This window comes from Erythrolamprus reginae, chromosome 3, assembly GCF_031021105.1.
Source record: "Erythrolamprus reginae isolate rEryReg1 chromosome 3, rEryReg1.hap1, whole genome shotgun sequence".
In the NCBI taxonomy this organism is placed as follows: Eukaryota; Metazoa; Chordata; class Lepidosauria; order Squamata; family Dipsadidae; genus Erythrolamprus; species Erythrolamprus reginae.
The window spans coordinates 235,746,962-235,771,491 of NC_091952.1; the positions used below are offsets into that span (position 1 = coordinate 235,746,962).

The 24,530-nt window shown below is 39.4% G+C and overlaps 1 protein-coding gene across 1 annotated transcript in view; it reads right to left on the minus strand.

Annotated features, from left to right (window-relative positions):
* Positions 1-24,530, minus strand: part of CSMD3 (CUB and Sushi multiple domains 3) — a 615,639-nt gene that overhangs the window by 468,529 nt on the left and 122,580 nt on the right. Inside the window, 1 exon segment of the mRNA XM_070748648.1 lies at positions 6,018-6,225. Within this exon segment, the coding sequence (XP_070604749.1) occupies positions 6,018-6,225 (208 nt within the window).

Consider the following 24,530-nt stretch of genomic DNA (forward strand, 5'->3'; position numbering starts at 1 on the left):
AGAAGCAACAAACATACAAGTTTCAGAAAGGCATACTTAATGCTAGCCTGAGGTAAAAACATAACCCTGAAAAGTGTAAGTGTAAATCCCCAGTCAGACCCATGGTGAGTTGTTTAAGGCAGATCTTGTTGAAATATTTTATTCCTAATGTTCTCACTTCAGCGCTGGGTTGATTCTTCTCACCTAAACTGTACTTGTCCTTGCTTTCAGTGCAATATTTCCATTTGAAAGAACTCCATGAAATTCATTACATTTTGAGAAATAAGAAAGCAATCTTATCCATGCTTTGCTGAGCCTAATATTACCCGCTTCAGCCAGTCCTTTGAGAGCAAAGATTTGATCTGTGCAATTGATTTTGTCAAAATGAAAAGCAAAGCCCACTAACTCACAGTTTAGTATTAGATATCTAATTTATCCATTTATTTTGTTTTAGCATATGACATATACACACACACACACATCCATCCATCTATCCATCCATCCATCCATCCATCCATCTATCATCTCCTCTCTCCTTCTCTCCCTTTCTCTCTGTCAGGCTTGCCCCACATAATCCCCTCCTCTCATCTCCCCTTATCTCCCCCAGGCTTGTCCTACAGAAGTATCTCCTCTCCTATGCCCCTTCTCTCCTTCAGCCTGACCCCACTGACCCTCTCCTATCCCCTTCTCTCCCTCAGGCTGGCCCCATTAATCCTTTACTATACCCTTCTCTCCTTAGGCTTGCCCTACAGAAGCCTCTCCTATCTTATCCTCTTCTCTCCCTTTCAGGGGGAGCAGAACGTGTAACTGCATAGCATGGAGTAGCATGTCTAAATTTTCAGCCCACAGGCTGGATAAATCATGCACTGGCCATACTACAAAACTACCCAGCAGCCTCCAGTACCTTCACTACCTCCCACCCAGTGGTTTCATTAGATATTTTTGATTTGATTTGATTTGATTTGATTTGATTTGATTTGATTTGATTTGATTTGATTTGTATGCCGCCCCTCTCCGCAGACTCGGGGCGGCTAACAACAGTGACAAAAAACAGCATGTAACAATCCAATACCAAACAACTTAAAAAAACTTATTATAAAACCAAACATATATACGAACATACCATGCATAAATTGTAAGGCCTAGGGGGAAAGAATATCTCAGTTCCCCCATGCCTGATGGCAGAGGTGGGTTTTAGGAAGCTTATGAAAGGCAAGGAGGGTGGGGGCAATTCTAATCTCTGGGGGGAGTTGGTTCCAAAGGGCCGGGGCTGCCACAGAGAAGGCTCTTCCCCTGCGTCCCGCCAAACAACATTGTTTAGTTGACTGACCCCTGAAGAGCCCCACACAGGAGTGACCTGCAAATTGGGTGCTCTGGGGTGGACCTCTATTTTCGCTACCCCACTGCGTTCCCCCCCCTCCCATCCGGGCAGTAGCGCACCCCTGTGTCATCTAAGCCAGAGTTTGTGTTTGTGTTCAGATTTATCTAAGGCATTGGTTTCAAAATGTTTTGGATAGCTGTTAGGGGTTCTTTAATAGGCACATGGGTGAAGAGGGATATGACATCAAAGCTCATGGAAAGGTCGCTGGGTGTAGATTCTGTTGTGATTTCTATGAAGTGGAATGAGTTATGTACATGTGAGGTGATCGATTCTGTGCAGGGCTGAAGTTGTTTGGCAAGAAATTTGGCAAGATTCTGTAGGGGTGAAACTCTGGAGCTGACTATGGGTCTGAGTGGTGTTCCTTCTTTGTTTATCTTGGGGGAGGCCATAGAGCTTGGGGCATCTGGATGATTTTTCTCTGGGGATGATTCTTTGCTGGATCTCTTTAATGGGAGAATAGAGAAGAGATCTCATTAGCCTTGCATATAGGCAGGTCCAGCATTTGCTCCTGCTTCCACATGAAAACTGCTATCTTTTCCTAATTAATCTGTTTTTCTACTGGCATTTTTATATACTTTTGAACTGCTAAGTGGGCAGGAGCTAGGGTCAAAGGATAGGAGCTCACTCTTTAATGTGGTGTCATGGGCTTGAATTGCCAGACTGCCAACCATCTGTGGCCCAAGAGAGCCCACCATCAAAGTCACTATGCCACTGCATCCCCTTACTAGATTCCTAATCACATTTTCTTCTGAAGACCAAAATGGATGTTTAATATGCATGAAAGATTTGTAGTTCTGATTAATAACTATTAGTACATTTATTTTTCATCAGGTTTTCTATTAGGTAGTCAGGTTATTTGCAATTGCTGGCAAAATGTGACTCCTACTGAATGAGACTTCCAAGATTTTGAATTTAGGTTATTAATATAGTATACATAGCAGCTGCTTAAATAAGATTAATGAAATATAACCTACATTCATCAAACAATTCAATTCATTAATCAACAATACTTTATTGTTCAAAACTTTATTTCCAATTCATTAGTCAGTCAATTTCAGTTATATCATTGTTTCACAGAACATAACTATCTTAATTCTATATCATGGAATAATATCTATTGGCAAATTAATACTGCAGTATGGCCTTATTTGAAATAGTTAGAATATTCCTGGTAATAAAAGATATCAAAAATATTATGGAGTTTCTCAAAAGGTATACATAAACATTTTTTTGTTCTAAGTGTCATTTTATACTGGTTTTGTGCCTTTACAAACTTTAAATGAAATTCTTAGTAACAATAATTTTATTATATATTAATATATTGCAAGAAATATTGATTAGATAAATAATTCAATATATGTTATTCTTGTTATATAATTAGAATCTAATTAAAAATCCACTCAGATAGGGCACTTTAAAAAGCAAATTGTACAATTGTGATGCAACGACCATCAATTCGTGTTCTTCTAAATTTGACATATTAGTGATTAATAAATATAGCACAAATAATTGATAACATCAGATTTCACATGAATTGAAAAGAGAAACCAATGGCAATTGCATCACAATAACTATACATTTCTAATGTTTTAGAAAGTTTTTAAAAAATCAAAATCAAGTCTTTGTTATGTCTCTAGTATGAAAAATACAGTAAAAATACAGTACAATAATATATATTAATTATAGCCTGTTATGATCTCTTTAATCATCAGATAAACATGCAAAATAATAACATGTATCCTGATTCATATTACAGTGATCCCCCGCTCGTTGCGAGGGTTCCGTTCCAGGACCCCCCGCAATGAGCGGGTTTTCGCGAAATAGCGCTGCGGAAGTAAAAACACCATCTGCGCATGTGCAGATGGTGTTTTTACTCCCACAGCGCTAGCGAGGAGCCGAAGATTGGGGGCGGCGCGGCTGTTTGCCGCCGGCATGGAGGGCTTCCTAGCAGCCCCCCAAACCCGGGTTGGGGGTCCGGGGGGCGCTGGCTCTCGGCGCTTTCGAGCTGAGTCCGGGAGCGAATTCGCTCCCGGACTCAGCTCAAAAGCGCCGATAGCAAGCGCCAAGGAACGGCTTGTCCACGCTGGTTCTCGGCGCTTTCGAGCTGAGTCCGGGAGCAAATTCGATTCCGGACTCAGCTCAAAAGCGGCGAGAATGAACGGCGTGGGCGGGCGAAGGGCGGGCGGCAGCGAGGAGTTTGCGTGGGCTGTGGGGAAACTCCTCGCTGACGCCAGCAAGAGGGGGAAGACTCAGGGAAGCCGCCCAGCAGCTGATCTCCCGGTTGCCATCTACGCATGCGTGCCCATAGAAAAAACGGGCACGCATGCGTAGATGGTATTTTGACTTCCGGGTGGAAAAATCGCGAAGTACCCTGTTCGCAATGGTTGGGGACGCAATAAACGGGGGATCACTGTATACACAATGGGGGAATTAGGCACAAGTTTGAAATTTGCAAAATTACACGAACATAATCACTATCAATACTTGTCAAATTGAAATTGGTTTCCAAATTCCTGGGCTAGATAGACAAGACACTATTAGCATATCTATGTTGTACATCAAGCATAAACTACACAAAAGGTGTAGAAAATAACCCTACTACTTGTCCTTGATCATTATTAATTCCATTTTAAAAAGTATGTGCATTTGTTATCTTGGAGAAGCATTAAACTATACAAAGTCAATCTAATTAGTAGCAATTAACTACCTTTTAGACAGCAGCTGTAATATTCATCTAACATATGGCTAGATGTTTTATACAGTATAATTGAGTTGATTAAATTGATGGTCAGAATCTCAGCTCACTCACAGAACTAAAACTGATCATAGATTTTCAGAACAATCCAACATTAATACCACCTTTCACTGAACAGATAATCCATAATAGCCATGGTGTGTCCACCACATATATGGCTGCTATGCAATCTCTCTCTCTCTCTCTCTCTCTCTCTCTCTCTCTCTCTCTATCTATCTATCTATCTATCTATCTATCTCTCTCGCTCCCCTCCCACATCCCTCCCTCTCTCCCTCTTCTTCTCTTTTTATCCATCTATCTATCATCTATCTTCTAGCTAGCTAGCTATCATCTAGCTATCATTTAGATTAGATTAGATTAGATTAGATTTATTGGATTTATATGCTGCCCCTCTCCGCAGCCTCGGGGCGGCTCATAACAATGGCAAAAACAGTACATACTGACAAATCTAATATTTACCAATCTAATTACAGTTTTAGGTTAAAAAATTCATAAAAGCAACCCCAACATATATAAAAAACAAGCACACAATCAATCATACACCAAAACAACATGGGCAAGGGGGAGATGTTTCAATTCCCCCATGCCTCACGGCAGAGGGGGTTTTTAAGGAGTTTACGAAAGGCAAGGAGGGTGGGGGCAATCCTAATCTCAGGGGGGAGCTGGTTCCAGAGGGTCGGAGCCACCACAGAGAAGGCTCTTCCCCTGGGTCCCGCTAGATGACATTGTTTAGTCGACGGGACCCGGAGAAGGCCAACTCTGTGGGACCTAACCAGTCGCTGGGATTTGTGCGGCAGAAGGCGGTCCCGGAGATATTCTGGTCCAGTGCCATGAAGGGCTTTATAGGTCACAACCAACACTTTGAATTGTGACCGGAAACTGATCGGCAACCAATGCAGACTGCGGAGTGTTGGAGTAATATGGGCATACTTAGAGAAGCCCATGATTGCTCTCGCAGCTGCATTCTGCACGATCTGAAGTTTCCGAACACTTTTCAAAGGTAGCCCCATGTAGAGAGCGTTACAGTAGTCAAGCCTCGAGGAGATGAGGGCATGAGTGACTTTGAACAATGACTCCCGGTCCAGATAGCTATCTATCATGTTGCATCTTGCTATCTATGCATAAATACTTATACAGAGGGACACAGACACAAACACTTGCAAATAGTGAATTAGACAGAGCCATTTAGGAAAATGTTAAAAATAATAATTAAAGTTAAATCACAATTCATCCACCAAAGTGAACTCTAAAATAAATTTACAAAGCATATCCAGTCCAACTAATTTTCAGCACACTGAAGCAAAGTTAAAATGACATTAGTAAACTTCAACAAACAACTTCAAGTTGGATTCAGTTATACAATTATAATTACAGGTTGTAATAATTTCTTTAGCAACAGTTTGAAGTATTAACAGCAGTGAAAAAAGAAGTGACTGATCCTCATACTTATGACTGTCACAGCATTTCCATTGTCATATGATCAAAACTTGGTCACTTGGCAACCAATATATTTACAATGGCTGTAGCATTTTAGGATTACATGATTGCTATTTGTAATCTTCTGGTTTTCCAACAAGCAATGCCAATGGGGAAACTCAAATTCACTTAATGACTGCATAGTTCATTTAACAACTGCAGTGATTTGCGTAACAACCATGACATAAATGTTGTAAAATTGAACACAACTCATTTAACAACTGCCTTACTTAGCAAGGGAAATTCTCATTCCAATTGTCGTCATAATTTGAGGAACACTTATATTGTTTTACCTAAGTTCAGTAAAAGTCTTGTTCAAATAAAAAATTATAGGACGTTTACATGAAACCATGGAAAAATCATACACCTTGGTGCAATTTTCCAGAATGAATTCGCTGCCATTTTAATACAAATAATTTTACTTACCATATTGTGGGTGGTTCAGAACCTTCTATTTCCAGATAATCGTATTTCTCTTCCATATGAAAATCTGTAAAGATGAGTGAGATGGTGTCTCCGGGTTCTGCCACAATTGTCCATGTACAGTCTGCATTATTGTGGTATTCATTTGGAAAATTAGGACTAGAGACGACGCCACTGGATCCCCCCATTGTTCCTCCACATGCATCTTCCGCTATCAAAAAGAACAAATGGGAAATATCCATTAGAAAAATGGGTCTTTACTAGCATATGACAATGCAATTAACTTAAGGACTACAGATGAGAGTAATATGAACCAGGTTCATCAACTTTTCGAAGAATCAATTTTGTTAGCATCCTTTTTCCCCCAGCATAATTTTACAGCTATTTTATTGTGTGCAAAAAAGTGACAAGAAAAGTGCTACTGCTAACATTTTGTATTTATTTATTAGATTTGTATGCCGCCCCTCTCTGTAGACTTGTAACCTGAGAATAAGGAGAAGGCCGGCATAAAAATTGAATAAATAAATAAATAAATAAATAAATTAATAAAATGCAACAGAAATTTATCCCCCTCTCAACTGTTTCTCTTCTTCCTTATTGGCTTGAGAACTGAAATCTAAGTTGCTTATTTTCTTCCTGCTTCCATTCTTTTGTGACAAATATTTGAGACAATCATATCCAGGTCTTATAAGAGTGTTGCAGTGGTCTAGAGATTGAGCTCTTGCCTCACAATTAAGAGACTATGACTTTGATCCTAAGTAGTGACAAGTATTTCTCTCTCTGTGCACTATGAGTAAATGTGAGCTGTGAACCCTGCATTGGCGTCAGGAAGGGCATTCGGCCAGCAAACACTCAGCTCCATTCAGTTGCCCTGACTCTATCCCGATGCAAAGGATTATGGAGACATTAAAAGACCAAAAAAAATATTATGGTCTTATAAAATAATATATATTTGTTGTTGTTGTTATTAGCTACATGTAAGGCATTCTATTAATCTTGTTCCCAGAGTCAAAAAAATAAATAAATACATTTCAATGGGACTAAAGTAAATAGTCTAAAAAATATTAGGCTGAATTGAACACAACAAACATTGCCTAGTTATCTTTAGCTCATAGAACAGTTGTTTTACAGCTGGCAGCAGAGATTTCAACTTGTTATTCAGAACACATTAATGAAGTATGATGATGAATAGATATAGAATCCATCTATTATTTGGCAAGGTTAATCCCTAAGTAGTTCTCCAACATTTGCATTCGATGTTAGCCACAATGTTACTTTCAGTTGAACTACTTTGGCTCTAATCTTCTAATTTAATTGGACTGATATCAACAAACACATGCCAGGCCTATGCTTATCAGTACATTTCCAAGCTTGATTTTATTGAATAAAGCCTTGTTGAATTTAATATGCCTTATTCCCTAATTCTGCCTTTTATGCATTTAGTCAACATGTGATGGAAAGTGAGATAGTAATGTTCCCAATTCTGTACCAATTCCTTTAAATGGTAACTATGTTAAACTGAGCAAAAAACATGGGTGGGAATGCAGATTTTGCAGTATCCTTCCCCTGCCATGCCGAAAGAACCAGTAGGGAGAAAAATTGAATTGCATCCCTGGAAAGACCATATTGGAATCTGTGGCAATGGTTTTTCCTGTGACAATCTATGGGCTATCAAACTCGCCTGTACTTGTGTATTGTACCGTGTTTCCCTGAAAATAAGATGGTGTCTTATATTAATTTTTGCTCCCAAAGATGTGCTACGTCTTATTTTCAGGGGATGTCTTGTTTTTTTTTCAATGAATTGTATCCTATATCCTGCTGCAGCAAAAACGCATCCAAACACGCAGCCGCATGTGTTTTAAATCTGATTGATGCAGCGTTTAGGGATGCAATTTATGGACAGCAGTGTTATATATATTCTGTTCGGGAATGCTGCGAAATGAAACGTCTCCTATGCCTTACTTTTGGGGGATGCCTTATATTAGGAAATTCTATGATACTTCTCCTATGTCTTACTTTCGGGGGTGACTTATTTTCAGGGAAACAGGGTATGGATTGACTTGAATGCCCAAAGGCAATACAATAAAGATCCCTACCCTTATTTCTATTAGGAAGATTAATAGGAAGGATGGCCATTTACCTTCCAGATAGTCTAATCTTAATATGTAGGACAAGGATATGTCTGTTGTCTATTAATAATCTTGGCACAGCAATTGGCAACTGACAACTAGACCCAAACAATCAACAGCTAACTTAATTTCAGCTGTGCCATAATCTGCTGATTCAAGTAAAATGGCAGAGAAGGGTTTTCTACTAATTTGTTAAAAGAGATCTTGGCTGATGTATATGTCTTGTCACCAGCCCTACAAGATCTGGCAGATTTGTTATGTAGATTTATAATAGAAGAAGGGGTGTTTTTTTTTAATTAAGCTATGCCAGCAAACTGGAAAAGAAAACACTTTGATTGTGTTGATCATGCCAATTAGTGGAATATCCTTTGGAAAATGGGAATTTCAGAATTTTTGATTGTCCTTATGTAAAACACATAGCCAGGGGAAAAAGCCACAGCAGAGTCAGAACATGGCAAAATCGACTGTTTCTAAATCCCACAAAAAATGTGATAAGTCATATACATACATATCTATACATACATATATACATACACACACACACACACACACACACACATATATATAAAATATATGTTTGTGTGTGTGTGTATATCTATATATCTATACATACATACACACACACATACACACACACAGAAACATATATATGTTTTATGAAACACACACAGACAGACATAGACAAACGGATGGACGGGCGGACGGATATATACCGTATCTTCCGGCGTATAAGACGACTGGGTGTATAAGACGACCCCCTAACTTTTCCAGTTAAAATATAGAATTTGAGATATACTCGCCGTATAAGACTACGCAGCCTGGTGCCAGCTTTCTCTTTCTCTTTCCACATAGCCACACTGATGACTAACTAATTGCACTGATTTTCCCATACATTGAGTGAATTCAGACAACGCTCAGTCTTCAGAAAGGGGTGGCATACAAATCTAATAAATAAATAAATCTAATAAATAAATAAATTGTGCCACAAATTAGCCAAATAGGCTTTTGTGTAACCCCACCCCTATCAAAGTTTACACTCTCCTGCTTTTATTTCTTGCACAAATGAGAACCAGCACTAAGCATAATTAAAAAGTAGCGGTCTTTAAATCTACTGATCAGATGTTGTTTGTTTACAAGAAGTTTAATAAATAGAAATCCTGCAGGTGCAATTTTCTAATGAGTAGTTCTTTTGTTTGCATTCCCTAATTGTAAACTTTAGGCTCATTTTCGACTCATCCATGAATGAAAACTAGTGAATATGTTGCAGCGGGTTTCTTCTAGGGAGCAGGGAAAAGTTGGTACCTGAATACACATTTTTGTACACGTTTTGACAAATAAATAAATGAATGAATGAAATAAATGAATAGCACGTGTTTTGCAGCTCTGAGTGGTACAAGGCGGAGCTTTGGGTACAGAGTCGGTGGAAAACTACTAAATCCCGGGTCCGTACAGCCCAGCCTTAAAAAAAAAGATCCCCTCGCTGTCTTACCCTTTCAACTTCGGTTCAGATGTTGCACCAGGAAAAGGCGCTTTCACAAGCGAGATCAATCACCAGCAGGCTCGACGGGTGAAGCACACGCCGTCGGGCCGAGCTCAAGAGAAAGGAAAGCGCAATGCGGCAGGAACTGCAGGGGGTAGCCGGTGTACGGTCCGGCTAACGAGCCCTTGCCGCAGCTATCCGCCGCTTCTTTCTTCTCCGCCTCGCCTCCGCTACTCCCGCCGCCACCTTTGCTCTCCCCGCCGGGCAAGAGGCAAAGGCGGCGGCGGGAGTAGCGGAGGCTAGGCGGAGAAGAAAGAAGCGGCGGATAGCTGCGGCAAGGGCTCGTTACGCCGGCTACCCCCCGCAGTTCCTGCCGCCGGGCATGGCGCTCAACCCCAGCAAAGCCGGCGGCGGGAGCGGCGGGGTCCAGCCCTCTAGCCGGCGCCTCGCCAGCTATCCGGAATCAGTATCCGGCGTATAAGACGACCCCCCACTTTGGAAAAGATTTTCAGGGGTTAAAAAGTAGTCTTATACGCCGGAAAATACGGTATGTATATATATATATATATATATATATATATATATATATATATATATATATATATATATATATATATATACTTTTGTTTTCTGTAGAAATAACCCTGGTATTCCCAAATATGGGACTTTCAACTTTCAACTTTGCTTTCCTTTTGCCTCTTGGCCCCACGCAGGAGCCATTTCCAAAGCAGATCTTTTTTTAATATAGTCAACAAATTATAATTTACATCATGGTTACATATTTTTGCTGATAAGTGAAAATGAATATAGGTATTGGCATATTCAGGTCTTTTCCCTTGTAATGTTGATAGAATCCTGGCGACTTTTTGACAAGGTCCCACTCATCATATTTAGGCTGGTGCTTTCGGCTTTGTGCTTCAAGCATTTTTGTGATATGTCCCAGGAGGGGGGGGAATGGGGATTTTGCAGTATCCTTCCCCTGCCCCGCCCACCAATTCATGCGCAGAGAACTGATAGAGAAAAAATTTGAATTTCACTCCTAGAGAGACCATATTGGAATCCGTGGCAATAGTTTCCCCTGTGACACTATGGGCTGTCAAACTCGCCCATAGGCCGGTTACATCATGCTAACCCATGCCCGGTTTAGCAAAGGGGAAACAAGTTGTGATACATCATGTGATGGTGCTGTGATGACATGAGTTTGATACCCGTGCTCTAAGGAAATTAAAGTAAATTTTAAAGAAAGAACCTAGAAAGAATATTGCCGCTTCTGAAGACTGGTGTTGAGAAAAAGTCAAGAAAAGCCTTGATATCTGTTCTGCCAGGCTCTATGGTATGAGTCTCCCGAAAATTCAAGGGTACAAATTTCAGACACATACACACTTGAAAGTTCAAAAACAATGTTCTTTATCACAAAAATTCAAAAGAAACAAAGCACCCTTTTTGTATTGCAAAGAGCACTCGTCCCAAAACAACATGGTAGTCTGTACAATCCCCTTAATCAGTCCTTAAGTACTTAGCTAGCAGTTGTGAAGGAACGTTACACCCCTCCTTCTTCCACAAAGTGAGACCCCCACACACACTTTGCTCTGCTTTGGTTTCAAAGTCGTGAAAAATCAATAAACATAGTCTGGAAACAGCAAGGCACGGTCCTGAAGAAACAACGATCAGATAATTTTCCACAATGGCCAAACCAGCACGCTGCTATTTATATCAGCAGCTCTAATTACTGGAGCCCCACCCTAACACAGGTGGCCTCTCTTATCTCCTGTAATTCTTGAATTGGTCTCTTCAATGCATGGGTCTAACACTTCCTCATCCGAATCAACATAAGATAATGGAGATTGGCTTCCTGGGCTGTGTACTAAGTCCCCCTCTTCCAAGTCCCCCCCCCCCACCTTCTTCTTCGTCCGAGGAAATTGCACTACCTGATACTGTCGGCAATAAAACAGGCTTAGGACATGTTGATGTTTCCCCTGCATCCACCTCCACATTCCTTGGGGCAGGAGCTGGGCCAGAGCCAAACACAACAATATCCAGGATATTAGGCCAAATCAATCCAAATATTTCAGTCAAAATACACGTGACAATGCTCAAGTGGTTCTATTTTAGACCATTATGTGAAGACCCAGTTTCCTGGAAGAGATGGAAAGAAATAGAAAAGGATGACCAGCAGCGACATGGATTGACTCAATTACAGTGGTAATGACTGTACTCTTAGAAGACTGCTGAGACTCTGAATTAGTTGAAAAAATACCTTGTACCTGACATGAAAATATAATAAAGTATAGCAGCAGCAGGCAAGCTTCTTTTTAATCCCATAATGGATAGAAATGTGTCTTTAAAAGCTTCCACTTTTATCTCAGAACAGCGTCTATCTCATATAACAAAGTGCTTTCAAGGATCTAGTCCCCTTTAATTTTTGTGAAAGCATAATTATGTAAAGAACTTAAAATACAGCTCTTCAGAATTTGACTTCTCACTATCACTTTTCTCAGAAATTACAAGCAGGATTTGTCCTATTCTGAACAGGCCTTCAGCTAAATTATAGAGATTGCTTAGTAAGACTTTTTTTCTCCCATCTCTCTGTGTTTTACCTATATTTAGCAACCAGGATATCTTTTCCTCTGAGAGAATTAACAGCCATGCAAATTGAGAATGAAAAGTAAAAAGAATGTTAGAGAGGAAAGATCTTTTAAATATAAAGATGTATGTATGTATGTATGTATGTATGTATGTATGTATGTATGTATGTATGTATGTATGTACATGTAGATTGTTCTGAGTTCGGGTTTTGCCCCGTGTAATATTTTGAGTGTCTATGCGACGTTTCGGTGAAATCACATTCACCATCATCAGGCTGAAGTTATAAGCTTCGTGCTGCTGTAAATATGGAATGTTTGCAACTGCCATTTGTTCCTTATATATAGTGTTGGGGGTGGAGATTTGGTTTGAATTTAGCAAATAGATTGGGTGACTATGTTTTAATTATTTGATTGGTTGGTGGAATCACATTTAGTTGAAGGATTGACATGGTGATGATTAAGTGTTGTACCACATGATTCTTGACAAATGTATATTTTATTTTATGTACGTTGAGAGCATATGCACCAAGACAAATTCCTTGTGTGTCCAATCACACTTGGCCAATAAAAATTCTATTCTATTCTATTCTATTCTATTCTATTCTATTATGATATGTTTTTTTGTTTAAGGCTGGTTTCCAAATCTCTGGTAGGCGGGACGTGTCATTTCTTTTGTTCATGCTGAGGGGGTGTTTCTCCATCTCTATGGCTTCCATATATATATCATAAAATTAAAACTGATGAAATTTCATTCAAAATGCTTTCAAGGATCAAAAGTAGGAAGTCATAAAGTAAGGGTTTTTAAAAAAAATATTTCTGAAAAGGCCTACTTCTCATACTCATCACATATCTAATTGCATAGTGAAAATAGCAAAAGCAACAAGAACAACAAGAACAACAACAACAGCGTTGGAAGTGACCCTGGAGGTTTTCTAGTCCAACCCCCTGCTTAGACAAGAAAGCCTACAGCACTTCAGACAAATGGTTATCCATCATCTTCTTTAAAACTTTCAGTGTTGGAGAATTCACAACTTCTGGAGGCAAGCTGTTCCATTGATTACCTAATTGTTCTAACTGTCAGGAACTTTCTCCTTAGTTCTAAGTTGCTTCTCTCCTTGATTAGTTTTCACCCATTGGTTCTTGTCCTGCCCACAGGTGCTTTGGAGAATAATTTGACTCTCTCTTCTTTGTGGAAGCCCCTGAGACATTGAAACACCGCTATTACGTGGCCCTTCTTTTTCATTCAACTAGACATACCCAGTTCTTGAAACCCTTAATTTGTTTTAGCCTCCAGTACCCTAATCATCTTTGTTGCTCTTCTCTGCACTCTTTCTAGAGTCTCAAAATCCTTTTTACATCGTGGTAACCAAAACTGAATGCAGTATTCCAAGTGTGGCCTTTCCAAAGCATTATAATCTTTCTGTATATCTTAGAAAATAAGGAGATTGATCCTAAATCTAACAGAAAATCAGTACAACTCATGTAAACTTACTAAAAAACCCTTTAATTACAGTAATTTAATTACATTTTGTATCAGTCTATTTTGCAGTCCTTAAGCAATTCTAAACAGAATGGAACGGAACTGAACGGAACAGAACACGAGTTATCTAGACAAGTGTCCATACTATATGGCTAACAAAGGCCAGGTCTATTCCTTTTACGTAGTAACAGATGTACTTGGTTACTAGCCTCAACAAATAAAAATACAAAGCTACCGCCAACACTACTGATAAACCCACCACTGAAATACCCATGTGCTACAGGTAATACAAAGTTCAAGAAAACTATAAACTACAAACTTAATCATTTGGGAACAATATGATACCACTAGGACATGTGGGAACCCAATGTCCATATCAGACAGTTTCAATATACACACCATAATTTCCACAATGTTTATAATTTTTAGAAGAAGGCTACACTTTCTTAAAGCATGATACCTCTGCCTTTTTGGATTAATCTTCATCCTTTTCAAATTATTATTTCTGTACTTTCTCAAAATCACAGTGCATTCTCAGTTCTTTACAGCTCTTAATTCTTTCAAAGTTTTCTTCTTGATTATTAATTCATCTCTGTGTGTTTCTATCAACATACTATAAAATATTCATTACAATTTATTAATAGGATTTTGCACCTGCAAAAACAATCTTGATGTGGTTGAATGCATGATCGTACCATCTGCATATCAGAGAAAGCACCATATAAAACTAATGCCCTTCTTGTACATCTCATGTCAAAATTATTTTACTTATAAAATACATGATGGGGGAATCAACATCAAAGCACTATTAAATGCTCTGGACTATGCTGATATAAATGTAAAACCAAAAGTTGTTTGCAATGCAAAGAAAGAAATAATTCTGTGCAATTAAAGCTTTCCAGTCATCTCTCACAGGCTGCATAAAGCTTTAAAGTTTTAATCACTAAGAGCAATTATAATCTGTCATTTGCAGATTATACATATAAACCCAAATTTGAGCAGAGACAAGGTTTTACAATTTTGGTCACTCTAATAACTTGAGTTTAACATTTCAAATAATTACTCTATTACTAATACATTAAATATTCATATATTCATAACTTGTGTGAGCTCTTCCCATGGTCCAGATTAATGTATTATAGAAAAAGAATTTTAAAAGTCTTTCTATGCAAGAATAAGCATCCATCACTTTCTTCTACACATTCCTCTTACTGGTTAAATATGAGTATCTTGATTCCCCCTGCCCCATCAGTTATAGAATTGCTAAGAACAGAACTGCAATAAATCTTGATTTATAAATACAAAGGTTCATAAGTGTAAACAAATACATCACAGAAAAGCAGCAGGTTGCATAACTGTTCCAGCTTCATTTTGGTTGATTTCAGAATGTCTATGTTCTTAATATGGCTGATGAATCTCACAAGTAAATAAGAATGGAATAGAATGACAAAGTTGGAAGGGACCTAGGAGGTCTTCCAGTCCAATCCCCTGTCTAGTGCCTACACCACTTCAGACAATTGGTTATCCAACATCTTCTTAAAAACTTCCAGTGATGCAGCACTCACAACTTCTGGAGGCAAGCTATTCCACTGATTAATTGTTCTAACTGTAAGGAATTTTTTCCTTAGTTTTAAGTTGCTTCTTGCATCACTCCTTTGCTTTTTCTCCTGTCCTTAGGTGCTTTAGAGCAGTGTTTCCCAACCTTGGCAACTTGAAGGTATCTGGACTTCAACTCCCAGAATTCCCAGCCAGCATTTGCTGGCTGGGGAATTCTGGGAGTTGAAGTCCAAGTATCTTCAAGTTGCCAAGGTTGGGAAACACTGCTTTAGAGAATAGCTTGACGCCCTCTTGTTTGTGGCAGCCCCTGATATACTGGAACACTGCTATCATGTCTCCCTTGGTCTTTGTTTTCATTACACTAGACATATCCAGTTCCTGCAACTCTTCTTCATATGTTTTAGACTCCAGTCCCCTAATCATCTTTATTGCTCTTCTCTGCACTCTTTCTAGAGTCTCAACACCCTTTTTACATTGTGGTGATCAAAACTGAATGCAATATTCCAAGTGTGGCCTTACCAAGGCATTATAAAGTGATATTAACATTTCATGTGATCTTGTTAATGCAGTCTAGAACTGTGTTGGCTTTTTTGGGCGGCTGCTGCACACTGCTGGCTCATATTTAAATGGTTGTTCATTAGGACTCCAAGGTCCCACTCAAGAAAATGCCTCTAATTCAAAGACTGTACAGGATTTACCTTTGTCCCAAAAAGCAAAACATGACTTGTAGCATGACTTGTAAGAGACTTATTTGAAATCCAGTGAGTTTTCATACGTTACTTTGATACTCTCATATAAGAGCGCATAAACAGAAACCTTAATGAAATTAGTAAAATCAGATATTTGTTCTTCTTCTGGGACTCAGACCACTTTAATTTTTAAAAGTCTTACTCGTGAAATGGGTGAATCCTGCAGTTTCCTATACAGTGAGCCCAACCCGGGCTCGGGGGTTGCTGCAAAGTCCTCCCAGGCCGGCTCCGATCGTTTTAAAACAGGCGCGCCGCTTCTCCGCTGACTCCTAAAGCGGGGAAGTTCGCCAGGAGTCAGCGGAGAAGCGGCGCGCCTATTTTAAAACGATCGGAGCCGGCCTGGGGGATCGGAGCTGGCCTGGGGGGGCTTTCCCTTTCAGGGCGGGCGAGCGGCGGGCGCGGCAGCAGCGAGGAGTTTGCGTGGGCGGCGGGGAAACCCCAATCTTCGGCTCCTCGCTGCTGGGAAGTAAAAACACCATCTGCGCATGCGCAGATGGTGTTTTTACTTCCGCAGCGCTACTTCGCGAAAACCCGCTCGTTGCGGGGGGTCCTGGAACGGAACCCCCGCAATGATCGGGGGATCACTGTATACCAAAACACTATGGCATGCAATTCTCACTTTATTTATTTATTTATTTATTCAATTTTTATGCCGCCCTTCTCCTTAGACTCAGGGAGGCTTACAACATGTTAGCAATAGCACTTCTTAACAGAGCCAGGCTATTGCCCCCACAATCCGGGTCCTCATTTTATCCACCTCGGAAGGATAGAAGGCTGAGTCAACCTTGAGCCGGTGATGAGATTTGAACTGCTAACCTTCAGCTCTACAGTCAGCTTCAGTAGCCTGCAGTACAGCACTCTACCTGCTGCGCCACCCCGGCTCTATGTCACTGATGTATACGCTAATGCAATATTCTCATTTCCTCCAACAGTATTTAGAAAAGGTATTTTATATGAAAGCAGAGAAAAATAATTATGAAATTGCCAAGTTTAACTTTGGCAAGAATTTAGCTGCCTTTGCCATTGATGTAACAAAGGAATTCTGACCTAAAAGCCAGATACGTTTGCTGCTGCTGCTGTTGTTGTTGTTCTTAAGGATGGATATCAGTCTTTGTAGTAGTTCTTCCTGGACAAGACATTGTTAATCTGCTCAGAGAAGACTGACTCCAGCAGCCCCATTTTATACAAAGGTTTCATTTCCCTTAAGATTGAACAGCATGAAACTGATAAATGGAACAAGCTACAATTAAGCTTTCCCAAACTGGTAAGATAAATGAATTGCCACCATTAATGTATACACTGATTGATTGGGCAAGGCCTATCAAGTCAGTGTCAATTATTTGGGAACACATGGTTAGACTCTTTCTTTTTCCAGTCTATCTATGTCTGGTCCTAGAGAATCAACCTTTAATCTGATTTGAAATGATGCAATGCCATAGATTACAAATGGTGTGTTAAATATATATTACAACAGTGCATTACAGACTCAAAGAATGCTTATGATCTGAAATTTTGCAAGAATCTGACTATTACAAAATTATAGTTTATGCTTGTAGTACTACTTACTACAGAGTAAGGAAGATGACCTTGAAAGAGACAGGCCAGATAAATGTTTTTCCCCCTACCTGTAAACCAAGCTGCCTCTTACCAGACAATTGACCAGGATGCGGGAATTCCCTCTATCTCTCGAGGTCATTCGCATGTGCCATTATAGTTATGCACTCTTATTTAGTTGTAACTATTATTGCTAATAATCAATAATAAATAAAGTTGATCCTTTTACAGCATTCTACAACTAAAAACAAATAAGGGAATGAACCTTTAGAAAACGCAAATAAAATAAATCAGGAGATCTGGCAGATTCCAAGGAAACATTCCATGGTTAGTGTATTGAGTCACCATTTAAACTGGTTTCTATAAACAACAGGATAGCTCTGCTCACTGCCAGGAGTTTGATTCTGACCAGTTCAAAAATTGACTCAGCTTTCAATCCTTCTGAGTTCAGTAAAATGAGGACCCAGATTGTTGGAGGCAATGTACTGACTCCATAAAACACATAGATGCACTTGGGAAAAAGGAATCCTCAATCTGAGTATTGTATTGGCAGTTCTGTGTTAGCAAAAACTTCAGAAGAGAAGGATTTATGGGTAGTGATTTCTGACAGTCTCAAAATGGGTGAACAGTGCAGTCAGGCGGTAGGGAAAGCAAGTAGGATGCTTGGCTGCATAGCTAGAGGTATAACAAGCAGGAAGAGGGAGATTATGATCCCGTTATATAGAGTGCTGGTAACACCACATTTGGAATACTGTGTCCAGTTCTGGAGACCTCACCTACAAAAAGATATTGACAAAATTGACTGGGTCCAAAGATGGGCTACAAGAATGGTGGAAGGTCTTAAGCATAAAACGTATCAGGAAAGACTTCATGAACTCAATCTGTATAGTCTGGGGGACAGAAGGAAAAGGGGGGACATGATCGAAACATTTAAATATGTTAAAGGGTTAAATAAGGTCCAGGAGGGAAGTGTTTTTAATAGGAAAGTGAACACAAGAACAAGGGGACACAATCTGAAGTTAGTTGGGGGAAAGATCAAAAGCAACATGAGAAAATATTATTTTACTGAAAGAGTAGTAGATCCTTGGAACAAACTTCCAGCAGACGTGGTTGGTAAATCCACAGTAACTGAATTTAAACATGCCTGGGATAAACATATATCCATCCTAAGATAAAATACAGAAAATAGTATAAGGGCAGACTAGATGGACCATGAGGTCTTTTTCTGCCGTCAGTCTTCTATGTTTCTATGAAGAGGGTGAAAAGCACTATAAAGTGGTATATATGTCTAAGTGCTATTGCTATCACATTTGCTTCTTTAATATGCCAATTGATTAAACTGTTGTGATGATTCCCTGCTGAAAATTAGATTTGGTAATTCATGAGAAAATATAATTTCTGATTGAAATTGATTTTAAAGGGCACCTAATGAAATCAGAGCTAGGCAAAACATTTCTCAAAAATGAAAACAGTTACCAACATTACAAATTTCCATTCTTAGTAAGCTAGCTTATCCTTCACATTCTTTCTGTGCCAGCTGTCAATAATAATATTGTAGGAAGCTTTTTGTTTTTTAAAAAATGAATTATTTACTATACTGACAATTTAGAAATAAGGGAGTGAGTGTAATATATCAGAATTTACAAAGGGAGAAACTTCCTTTGCCAAAATGAATGAATCAATGTAGCCAATTATGAAAAACAGAAAAAAGTGACTATGCTATCTAGAAGGCGTTCTGTCTGGGTCACTCCAGAAGCCAAGACCAACCCAAAAAGAGAAGCCAGACACACCGGTAAAAGGCAAAGGCAGTTTATAAAATTCAAGAAAAACACAGGTAACAGAAAATGTCCTTACAAACAGGAAAACGCTGTATCTTCAAATATATCCACGAAGACAAAAGTCCATGCAGCAATACAGGATTCTTGCTGCCAAGATGAGACTGTAGATAGCAGACCTACACCTCCCACAGGTCTTCCAAACTGCTGGGCCACCAGCCAGGAACAAAGACATCGAGAACAAAGCAGGGCACCATAACTCCAATTGATAACATTCCACATGGCTTCAAGGGCTTGCCTGCCTTTTAAACCCTGCTAAGGAGGACCACACCCAAGCCCAGCTGTTCCTAATTCAGTGCTGATAATACTTCTTTAATTGCTCCTTTCTCTGATCTGAACGTCTCTGTCGCATGTCAATGACGGCTTGTCATCACCTAATGACTCCAAGCTACTGGCTGGGGAGAGGGGCCCCCCCTCCGGGGGGGATCTCATGCTGTTCTCCTTCACCCCATTCCTGACTTTCCTCTCCCCCGTCTGACTGTTCAGCCCCCTCCTCTTCGCTGTCATCCTCCTCCGGGTATGGAGCCAGCAGAGACACAGTCGGGCCCTGAGCAGCCTCAGGCTGAAACACAACAGAAGGGTAGGCATATGTCTGTGTATATGTATAGTATATGCTTGTATATACTGTACACATCTACATAGAAGTCTATTTTAGAAACAAACCATGATTTTCAGAGGTTTCTTATGTGACATATTTTAATGTACTGTATTATATTTTATTGCTCTGATTGGACATTATTGTTTATCTTACAATTGGGTTGTTGAATTCTCTTATATAAGCAAACAGACCAGGGCTTCAGATTCTTTAGCAACAGGTTCACTGCCCAGTTGAACTAGTAATCAACAATACTAGAATCAACAATTAACTTGAACTCATATTTTTTTAACAGCAAAAGCACAATTTATGGATGACAAATAAAAGAACCCTTTTCCAGCAGTGAACACAGCATGATAGACTTCAGCCTCAATCTATACATTGCAAAAATCACCTTAATAATGGGACACCCAAGTACAACTTTAAAAAAGTCAACTATGAACTCATAGACGCCAACCTGCTAACTCTTGTCTGGCAAACTCTATTCTCTGACTGTAACACTGCTGATGACTTCTATAATATCTTCCTGCTTGAAGTCAAAAGAATTATCAGACTACAGATACCACTAATAACCAACATAACCAAGTAAAACAAACTACCTATATCAATAAGGCCAATAAGGCCAGGATGAGAAAAAAGAGAATTATTATTTTCTTCTCCATTATTATTCCATTATCCAACTCCCTGGAAGGTAAGATATTGATGGATTTCATGTAGTTGAGTTAATGTGTGTCTCCTTCAAAATGGAGAGAAAAGCAGATAGATACAAGTGAAGTAAATGGGGAAAACAAACTCATACTAATCTTTCTTAGTTTTATTGGTCTACTACACCAGGAGTTAACTACCTTAAACACTCAAAGAACCATTTGGACCAATTTCCCGCAAAAACAGTTAATCCCCAAAATTCACTAATCCCACCTCAAACACTCACAACGTAACCCAAATAGACTTCACAGAGGACAACGTTGGAAAAGCACTATGTGACCTTAAACCTTATCTATCAATTTGGGCTGATGGTCTATTTGCATATTTCCTAAAAAAAAAGGCTCTCCACAGCCATAGCTGAACTACTAGCATAATCTTTGAAAAACCATACAGGACCTGCTCCCTACCAAAGCTATGGTCAAAAGCAATGGTCATCCCCATCTTCAAAAAAGTAGATCCTAGTCTAATTGAAAACTACAGACCAATTTCACTATGTTGTGTCACATGCAAAGTCATGGAATCAATCATAAAACAATCAATTACCCTCCACCTAGAAACTAACAACCTACTCTCTAACAAACAATTTGGTTTCAGAAAAAAAAATATTTTGAAACCTGCAACTCCTTCACTGTAAAAATATATGGACTACACATCTTGATCAGGGCAAATCAATAGATGCAATTAACATTGAATTCGACTCAGTGGTTCATGACAAACTACTTCTAAAACTCAAATCTTGCAGCATCTTAGGATAGCTCCAAAGTTGGATAACCTATCAAACAGATAACAAGTTGTCAAAATAGGGAGTGCCATATCTACTCCTGTTCTGGTTAACAGTGGCGTACTCCAAGATAGTTCTTCATGCTATACATAAATGACCTTTGCGATCACATTACAAGCAACTGTGTTCTCTTTGCTGACGATGTAAAACTTTTCAATATCACCGATAACACTGCTATTCTCCAAAAAGACCTTAATTTGTGTCAGAATGGTCAAACATCTGACAACTCCAAATCTCAACCAAAAAATGCTCTGTCCTACACATTGGCAAAAAGAATCAGAACACCAAACACAAGATGAATAAACAAGACCTTACAGACAACACTCACTCTGTAAAAGACCTTGGAATACTCATATCAAATGACCTAAGTGCCAAACCCCATTGCAACAACATCGCCAAAAAGGCTTCAAGTGTTATTAATCTAATAGTAAGTAGCTTCTGGTCCAGTAATCTCACACTACTAACCAGAGCATACAAAACCTTTGCCAGACTAATACTTGAATACAGCTCATCTGTCTGGAACCCACACTGCATTTTGGACACACTCTAAAAACTGTCTGGAGATGCTTTACCAGAAGAGTCCTCCACTCAGTGAAGGGCTACCAAAATTTTTACTATCACACTGTGGGGATGGCTTATGCAGGACGCCCTTCATTTTCTCTCAACATCTTTCAGTGCAAATTGGGTGCTCCGGGGTGGAGTTCCATTTTCGCTACCCCACTGCATTCCCCACTGTCAGGGCAGCAGCCCACCCCTGCCTCCACTCCTCAATGCACAACAGAATTCCCTATGCAACTAGACTTAAAAACGCAACAAGCACACAACAGATACAAACTTAAAGTAAACTGCTCTAAACTAGACTGCAGGAAATACGACTTTAGTAACCAAGTAGTGGATGCATGGAACTCAATACCAGACTTTGTGGTATCATCACCTAACCCCCAAAACTTTACCCTTACATTATCCACTCTTGACCTCTCCCAATTCCTAAGAGGTCAGTAAGGGGGGTGCATAAGTGTACCAGCATGCCTTCCATTCCCTGTTCTAATGCTTCTTTTTCCCCTTTTTTTACTAGTATCATGTATATAAATATTATTATATTTTTGTATACCACCGATACGTACAAACAAACAAATAAATAAAATAAATAAATAAATAGAAAACACCAGGAGCCACAAAACCCTTTTGACATCTAAAATGAAAATAACATTGCATATATTATTTTTTTTACCTTTACCTTTCATTGACTATAGCCCTTACATCATTCCTAAACCATAGGGGTTTCTTCTTCCTTTCACCTTTAGTTATTTGCCTTACATACAGTCCAGTGGCTTTTAAGATGGCCTTTTTTAATACAGTCCACTGGGCGCTCACTCCTGCCATTCTTACTTTATTCTTACTTTTGCATGTAAGGGCACTAGGGATGTTCCAGTCAACATCAGGCATGTTGAAATCACCCATAATCACAATATCTCCCTTTACTGCCATTTGGGTAATTTGATCCACCATCTTGTTGTCATAATCCTCAGATTGCCCTGGAGGCCTATAGATCACCCCAAATCACCCCAAATCGAATGACAGAACCCTCTTTAATTTGCAATGAAGTTGAGCCTTCAAAAATCATCACACGCTATATGGCAGTAAAGGGCAGTAACAAAGTGTGTAAGCTTTGATGAAATCTAGAGGGTGTTTTTGTTGTTGTTGTTGTTGTTCTGTTCTCAAGAGATTTGTCCTGAATTCCAATTTCCCATAGCAGAATATCTATAACTTTTTATAGATTTTTGTTTTGTTTTCACTGGCAGGAGGTTGTCACAGCTGAAAATGGAGCTTGGGAGTTAATTTTCTCTGGCAGAGCATTCAAGCCACCACAGGTGCCTCCAACACTAGTGACGTTGAGCTAGCCACACCCATCAGGCTATGCCTACTCCACCCCTCTGAGATCAAACACAACCCTGATGTGGCCATAAATGAAACTGAGTTTGACACTCCTGCTCTAAATCAATGTTTCTTCACCTTAATATCGCTAAGATGTATGAACTCCAATAGAAACATAGAAGACTGACGGCAGAAAAAGACCTCATGGTCCATCTAGTCTGCCCTTATACTATTTCCTGTGTTTTATCTTAGGATGGATATATGTTTATGATGGATATATGTTTATCCCAGGCATGTTTAAATTCAGTTACTGTGGATTTACCAACCACGTCTGCTGGAAGTTTGTTCCAAGGATCTACTACTTTTCAGTGAAATAATATTTCCTCACGTTGCTTTTGATCTTTCCCCCAACTAACTTCAGATTGTGTCCCCTTGTTCTTGTGTTCACTTTCCTATTAAAAACACTTCCCTCCTGAACCTTATTTAACCCTTTAACATATTTAAATGTTTCGATCATGTCCCCCCTTTTCCTTCTGTCCTCCAGACTATACAGATTGAGTTCATGAAGTCTTTCCTGATACGTTTTATGCTTAAGACCTTCCACCATTCTTGTAGCCCGTCTTTGGACCCGTTCAATTTTGTCAATATCTTTTTGTAGGTGAGGTCTCCAGAACTGAACACAGTATTCCAAATGTGGTCTCACCAGAGCTCTATATAAGGGGATCACAATCTCCCTCTTCCTGCTTGTTATACCTCTAGCTATGCAGCCAAGCATCCTATTTGCTTGGCTGCATATGCAATACAATGCAATGCCCAGAATTTCCCCAGCCAAGACTGCAAACATTAAGAAATCAAAGGAAACAGCATTTATCGATAGTTTGTCAAAATCCATTATTGGCTAGTCAGGAAAAAGTGTCTGTTCCATGCCACTAGATCCCCCCCCCCCTATTGTCTCTTCTGAAAAATCTGTCTATTGCAGCTCTTCATACCACAGTAGCCAAGACAGAAAACTCTGCAGATGCAATTGAAATATGGAAAATTGGTACTTGGTGTCCTTCTTTTTGCACTTGTTCCATTTTCCCCACAAGTAAAATAACTTTATACTAATAAATGCAAACTGCACACTACAGAAAACTGCAGTGCCTCAGGTTTGCATATCTATTTTAGTACCTTGAAAAATGGATTGAAATG